We start from the raw sequence: 7,853 nt of genomic DNA on the forward strand, positions 1-7,853 counted from the left end.
ATCGGTATAAGCCCTGGCGTATTGTCTTTGCTGACTGCTATTACTTCGTGGTTGTCATGTGTTCAGGGAGTTCATATCTGCCAGTGAGTTGCAACATGCCAGCAGTAGAGTTTGGATCTGGCAGTAGGACGGTCGGGACGCGGCAGGAGTCGGTCGGATTGGAGCGTCAGTGAGGTTCAGATAGCCATGACTCGCATGACCATTGCCGGCACACATGGTTTCAATAGGGACAGTCTCGGTTGAGCGCCGGTTGGTCGTCTGACTGGACGACGTGACTGCTCGCTGATCGTTTATGGCAGAGGTGGGCAAATATTGGCCCGCGGGCCACATGGCCCACCAAGACATTTACAAAAATCATAGGAAAAGCAAAATTTCCCTTCCCCGCGCGACTAAAAAAATCCGCGAGCGTCTGCGCTACTTGATAGTGCATACTACCGACAGATGTCTCTACAGTCGCGCAACCAACCTAGCTGCATGTGAGTGCGGTGGATTATGGGAACACTACAATCAGCCACCATGGGCACAGAAAAAAGGACTGTGCATCCTGCTATCGGCGCAAATTTATGCTCCACGCAGTGGCTGAAGGGAGCGCTGTACCCCTTTCTCCCTCGCCGAGTAAAGAGTACGACGTTCAGAGCAATTTTATTCTTTTTCGAGTGGTTTACTTGTGTTTTGTCTGTGCAGCAGTACAAAGTAATATGTATAATTTTTTTTTTACTTCAGTGCAATCATGACTCCTAAGAAGAAGCGTAAAGTCGGTGATAAGTGCGACTGGACGACCAGATATTTCTTTATTGATGCAGGAAAAAAAGCCGCATGCTTACTATGCCATGATACAGTTGCCGTATTCAAGGAGTACAATCTGAAACATCACAAAACAAAACACAGTGACTTTGGCTGCAAACTTTCAGATGAAGAACGAAAAATAAAAGCAGCAGAGTTCGTGAAACGCTTGAAGAAGCAACATGCGTTATTTACGAAGCAAACACTGCTTCAAAATAGTGCTACAGAAGCAAGTTTCATGGTCGCCTATAACCTTGCTAAACGAAACAAACGTATTTCGGATGGCGAGTTTATTAAACAGTGCATGGTAGAGTGTGCAAGTGTATTGTGTCCTGAGGTTAAAACCAAATTTGAGAGCATCATCACCGAGGAATTACTTGGTATAGTATCCATGAAATATAGAACCACTGGTCAGGACTTGTTAGAATGTGTTGTTAATTGTGTGGAAACAAGTGGCTTATCCTGGAACGAAATGGTAGCATTACAACAGATAGGGCCAGAGCTTTCTGTGGGAAACATATAGGTATGGTGAAACTTTTAAAAAACAAGTTATAAGCTGAAGGCACAGACAGTGATATTTTGAATTTTCATTGTATTTTACACCAGGAAAACCTCTGCAAGACTGCACTAGACTTAAAGCAAGTGGTAGATCCTGTTGTTGGTGTTGTGAACACAACTGAGCAAGGGCACTCCATCACAGACAATTCAGATCTCTTCTTGAGGAGGTGGGGGCAGAACATGAAGATGGACACTACTGGCCATTAAAATTGCTACACCACGAAGATGACGTGCTACAGACGCGAAATTTAACCGATAGGAAGAAGATGCTGTGATACGCAAATGATTAGCTTTTCAGAGCATTCACACAAGGTTGGCGCCGGTGGCGACACCTACAACGTGCTGACATGAGCACAGTTTCCACCCGATTTCTCATACACAAACAGCGGTTGGTCGGCGTTGCCTGGTGAAACGTTGTTGTGATGCCTCGTGTAAGGAGGAGAAATGTATACCATCACGTTTCCAACTTTGATTAAGGTCGGATTGTAGCCCATAACGATTGCGGTTTATCGTATCGCGACATTGCTGTTCGCGTTGGTCGAGATCCAATGACTGTTAGCAGAATATGGAATCGGTGGGTTCAGGAGGGTAATACGGAACGCCTTGCTGGATCCCAAGGGCCTCGTATCACTAGCAGTCGAGATGACAGGCATCTTATCCGAATGACTGTAACGGATCGTGCAGCCACGTCTCGATCCCTGAGTCAACAGATGGGGACGTTTGCAAGACAACAACCATCTGCACGAACAGTTCGACGACGTTTGAAGCAGCACGGACTCTCAGCTCGGAGACCATGGCTGCGGTTACCCTTGACGCTGCATCACAGACAGGAGCGCCTGCGATGGTGTACTCAACGACGAATCTGGGTGCACGAATGGCAAAACGTGATTTTTTTCGGATGAATCCAGGTTCTGTTTACAGTATCATGATGGTCGCATCCATGTTTGGCAACATAGCGGTGAACGCACATTGGAAGCGTGTATTCGTCATCGCCGTGCTGGAGTATCACCCGGCGTGATGGTATGGGGTGCCATTGGTTACACATCTCGGTCACCTCTTGTTCGCACTGACGGCACTTTGAACAGTTGACGTTACATTTCTGATGTGTTAGGACCCGTGGCTCTACCCTTCATTCGATCCCTGCGAAACCCTGCATTTCAGCAGGATAATGCACGACCGCATGTTGCAGGACCTGTACGGGCCTTTCTGGATACAGAAAATGTTCGACTGCTGCCCTGGCGAGCACATTCTCCAGATCTGTCAGCAATTGAAAACGTCTGACAATGTTGGCCGAGCAACTGGCTCATCACAATACGCCAGTCACAACTCTTGACGAACTGTGGTATCGTGTTGAAGCTGCATGGGCAGCTGTACCTGAACACCCCATCCAAGCTCTGTTTGACTCAATGCCCAGGCGTATCAAGGCCGTTATTACGGCCAGAGATGGTTGTTCTGGGTACTGATTTCTCAGGATCTATGCACCCAAATTGCGTGAAAATGTAATCACATGTCAGTTCTAGTATAATATATTTGTCCAACGAATACCAGTTTATCATCTGCATTTCTTCTTGGTGTAGCAATTTTAATGGCCAGTAGTGTAATTTACCGTAACAGTGTGAGGTGGTTGAGCTTAGGCAAAGTATTAAAAAGAGTCTAGGCATTAGAGGATGAAATTATTTTATTTCTGGACACTAAGGAGATATCTCATGATTTTGTTGCAAAAACAGAATGTGAAGAGTGGAGATATGAGATGATGTTTGCAGCTGATATTTTTGAAAAACTGAATGAGCTGAATGTGACATTGCAGGGAAAGGGGTTGTTTCCTCATGAAATGTGGACACACATCAAAGCATTTAAAACAAAACTAGGTCTGTTTGCAAGGCAAGCAAATGATGGTAAATTTTGTCATTTCCCTTTACTAGGGAAACAGAAAGTACCTGGAAGTGATTCAGCTAAAATTAGGGATTATTTGCAGAGTTTAGAGGCTGAGTTTACTACAAGATTTCAGGATTTTAAGAAAATTGAGCCTCAATTTCATGTCTTATTGTATCCCATCACTGCTGATATTGATACTGCACCACAGGAGCTGCAACTTGAACTGATTGACATGCAGGCAGTTCACACACTGAAAGAAATATTTAGTGCTGTAACTTTCGTTGACTTTTATAAATCTTTGTCAGCTGAAAAATTTCCATGTATCAAGAAATTTGCAGGCAAAATGTTCTCCATATTTGGATCAACGTATATTTGTGAACAAAGTTTTTCTTGCTTAAATATCAACAAAAGCAAATACCGAAACTGTTTAACAGACAGTAATTTGCAGGCTGTCATGAGAATATCAACTAGCAGTCTGACTCCTGATTTTAAAAAAAATGTGCAAAATTGTGATAGAATGCAATTGTCCCATTAAACTTGTTTTAAAATTTAATGTAGTTGGAGATGATATTAAATTAGCAAAATAAATGAAATTGACCACAACTATCTTATTTGAGGATGTCAGAACGAAAGAGGCACAAGTGACTTTAGTCTTACCAAACTATAAGAAGTATACTTATACCCCTTTGCTTCTGACTCTTCCATTTACATCTAATGATTTTTATGATAACTTTTATGAAATGTGAAGCTAATTAATCAATGTATTTGAACACTTTCACTGCTACACCCGAAATTGCAACTCTGTGTGTGATATGTGATTAGAAATAAAGAAAACTTGCATTTTCATAAAAATTTTGGAATATATATATGCCGCCAGTATATATACGGCATTAGAAGTGAAAGGTTTATAACGTATGGCCCTCTGCTAACCTCTGTCTATAATGTGGCCCCCAAGCCGAAACAATTGCCCACCCCTGGTTTATGGGTTGGTTATGTGTGTGTCTCAACTCGTGGCTCGTCCTCGTCACTGCGTAGTCACTGCTTTTACCATTGGTAGCATACTACGTCCAAGTGTTTGTGATATTGTGTGTAGCTTATAATTTTGACTGCCCAATTATTTTAGTGCTGTTTCCGTGCTTATGTGTAGCAGTTGGTCGGTTGGCGCAGTCGCGATGTAGCACTGGTGGGGCATGCAGTGTCAGGAAGGTGCTGATAGCCATCACTTGCCCGACGATTGCCGGCACACATGTTTTCAGTGGGGACGACTTTGGTTGACTGGTTGACTATCGGTCGGTCATCTTGTTAGACAATGTGTGTCTGGCCGGCGATTGCTTATGGGTTGGCTGTATGCGCCGACTCGTCGTTCATCGTCGTTATTGCACTGTCACTGACGTGAGCATCATCTAGTCCTCTTGCAGATGTTCTTGGGGCTGTGTGTAGTTTATGTCATTTTCACTCATAAGTTTATTTAAGTGTTGCCGGCATACTGCCTCTGAGCTAGTCGGTTGTTTGATTAAATGACGTTTGCTTTCAGGTCGTCCACCCCTTGTGGGGGTTGTCTGGGATCCGTTCTTGTTGGGTTCCACAGTCTCTGTTGTCAGCATCGTTGGAATTTTGGTGCAAGTGCGGAGCAGAGCCTTGGTGCAAGTATGGAGCATTGGTGTGTTGACAGTCTGTCGTTTGGGTTGCAGTCGGATTGAGCATGGTTGGGCCGACTGACTGTCTCACCTAACTGAATGTTAGTATTTCAAATGCTGACCAACCACCCCCCCCCCCCCCCCGAAACTTCTGAGCGCCATTAGCTGCACTGCCTTTCTTATTTTCTTTTGTGTGTATTGGTATGGCTCATAGCCGATGTTTGGAATTAAACTTGATTTGTTTTTAGATGTGTTTTAAGTCATAGGCCTTCAGCCACTTTAAAATTAAATTTCCTTACTTGTCAAGTGCTAGATTGTTTGGGCCTTCAGCCTGTGAAAAATATTGTTTAAAGATAAAGCCTTGGGACTTCTGTCTTTAAAGTTTATTTTAGATGTGTTTTAAGTCATGGGCCTTGAACCATTTTGAAATTAAAGTTTCTTGCTTGTCAAGTCTTAGATTACTTGGGGCCTTCAGCCTAATTGAAGATAAGGTTTGTTGTTTAAATTTATATTACATTGAGTTTTTAGTCATGGCGCTTTCAGCCATTTTTAAATTAATGTTCTTGTCTTTCAAGCGTCAGACTGTTTGGACCTTCAGTCTAATTGAAAATAAGGCTTTCTGCTGTGTTTTTTTTAATTTAATTTTACCTTGAGTCTTAAATCATGGGCCTTCAGCCGTCTTTAAATTAAACTTGTTTGCTTTTCAAGTGTTAGATTTGTTGGACCTTCAGCCAAGTATGGAACTTACTTACATGAGGCCTTCTGCCTTCTAAATATTCTGTTTTGGGTCTGAATCTTAAGTTAATGGCTAAAAGCCATTTTTAAATTTAAGTGGTTGTGCCCTTAAGGCATAAGATAGTGTGGCCTATTTAGCAGATAACTAAGTTCAAACATTTGTACTGCAATGTTTACTCAAATAATAAAGTTGTATGTGTTCAAGCATAACTGACAGCCGCTCATTTTGGCCCCTTTCCATAATTACAAATACCTGTCCTGTCCTGCAGGTTTAGCAGGGCGTTTCAAGAATATTAAACTCTCATAACTGTTATATGCATGACTGCAAAATCAAATGTGGATGCACTAAATCCTTATATTGTAACACAAGGTAATGAAATATAAATAAGTTATATGTATTTATGCACTAAGGAATTTTTTTAGTTAACAAACTATATCAACTAGTAACTGCAATTGAAAAAGGGATTTTGCAATGTTTTAGTATTTAAGAAATTTCTACATTTAATACTAATAATGCGTGGAATGTTAGCCTTAGATAGAGGCCATTGTAATATGCATTCTTATGTCAAAATGTTTACGTGAATTTTAAGTGTATATCGAGCCATCTGGAAAAGATGAACTTGAAAAACTAACAAAACCTCGAAGACTAAAAAGATTCTCACGACAAAGTGAACAACGAAATATATAGTGGTATCCAAACACATGTGCAATAGTGCAACAAAACAATTTTGATAATGTTATGCTACACGATGTCTGATACATTAATCGGCCAACTGCAATTGTGCAAGCATCACTTACTTTGACATTGGTTGGTGATGTGCAGTATTCACTCCACTGAAAATGTGGATACGACAGCGAAGGTTTCTTCCCAGGCCGTGTCAAAGGTCAATTATCTGCCACAGCATCCGTTCTTGAAGAACAAACGCACATGCACCACACTCACAATGGAAAACAACGCCACAGCAAAATTATTCGACGGACAATATGACACTCAGTATGAAAATGGCGTTAATAGCGCGACTGGAAGCACGAACGACCGTACACAATAATGTGTGGAGCATTAACAGCTCTTGCACAGACAACAAATATATTATGTGCACATGCGCATAGAGACTGGCAATGTTACCAAAAGGACAAGTGGCTGCTCTTGCAGTGCTCTCATGTACATACTTAATGAATTATCATTCCATATGTAAGTTGTGTATTTCCTGTAAAATAAGATGTAAGCAAGACAAGCTGACATCTCCAACCAAAAATAGAAAGGAAAATAAGCCGAAAAATAAATGGTCATTGTACCCCTTTTGGCAAAGTTTAAATTTAAACTGCATGAATGTACGCAAAACACTTTGCCCCTTCATTGCATGTCACCGCACAGTGTGGGGGCAATTGTATAGATACATGAGGAAAAACTCCAACACACTATGACAAAAGTTAAAAACCAATGATAATAAACACTAGCGCGACCACTGTAAGTGTCGGAAAAGATCTATTTTGCTACGCCAGAAGGTGAATGACAGATGATGGAAATTTCATTCAATTTTTTTGTCATTTATTTAATACAATCTGTCTTTAGTTCTCGTAGGGAGAAGACATATTCTTGTGAGAAGTGTGTAGTAGACATTGTGTTATCTGAATAATAATTTTTATGAAAATATGAAGTGTGAGGATTCTTATCAGTGCAAAACCACGAAAGTTTTCACTTCCTTCCGCGCTTTATGCTAATGTCATGTCACTGTAGCTGCCTGCATCTGCAGAGGATGTGTGATAAAAATCAGCATTGTATTCATGGTCGAAAATGAAAAGTACTTATGGCGGAAGATGTAATATATACACTACTAATTTACAGAAATTTCAACAGCACAGAGAATGCAAAAATTGACGTAAGTTCACACTACTACTGACTTATACAGTTTGCAAGAGTTGTACATTAAGACAGAAAGATAATCCATTCGATTCAATTCATTCACTTATAAAAATCAAATTTGGTATGATTATAATTAATCTGTATTTTATATATATATATTTGCACACTATAACAGCCTGTTACAATAACGATGTCGAGCAACATTATCTGAGACTCAATTGATGCACTATCATTCTTTTGTATGGTTTCAATTTCAGTTTGTGCACAGCTCTGTGAGCGGATGCTCTTGACGCACCAGTCTGAAATGCCAACTGGCGGAGAGATTTTCTCGGACTTCTTTCCAAGGCTTCCTCTATCTCGTCTAATTTATTTTTGGTTAGAACACCATGTTCTCTAGGCCT

At 41.0% G+C, this 7,853-nt stretch overlaps 1 protein-coding gene across 1 annotated transcript; it reads left to right on the forward strand.

Moving 5' to 3' along the window:
- The first annotated feature begins 3,091 nt into the window (after window positions 1-3,091).
- On the forward strand, window positions 3,092-3,751 carry LOC126456198 (general transcription factor II-I repeat domain-containing protein 2A-like). The gene has a single exon (XM_050091952.1). It carries the CDS (start codon window positions 3,092-3,094, stop codon window positions 3,749-3,751), a length of 660 nt encoding a protein of 219 aa, XP_049947909.1.
- Window positions 3,752-7,853: the final 4,102 nt, after the last annotated feature.

The sequence above is a fragment of the Schistocerca serialis genome, chromosome 2 (genome assembly GCF_023864345.2).
Source record: "Schistocerca serialis cubense isolate TAMUIC-IGC-003099 chromosome 2, iqSchSeri2.2, whole genome shotgun sequence".
Lineage (NCBI taxonomy): Eukaryota > Metazoa > Arthropoda > Insecta > Orthoptera > Acrididae > Schistocerca > Schistocerca serialis.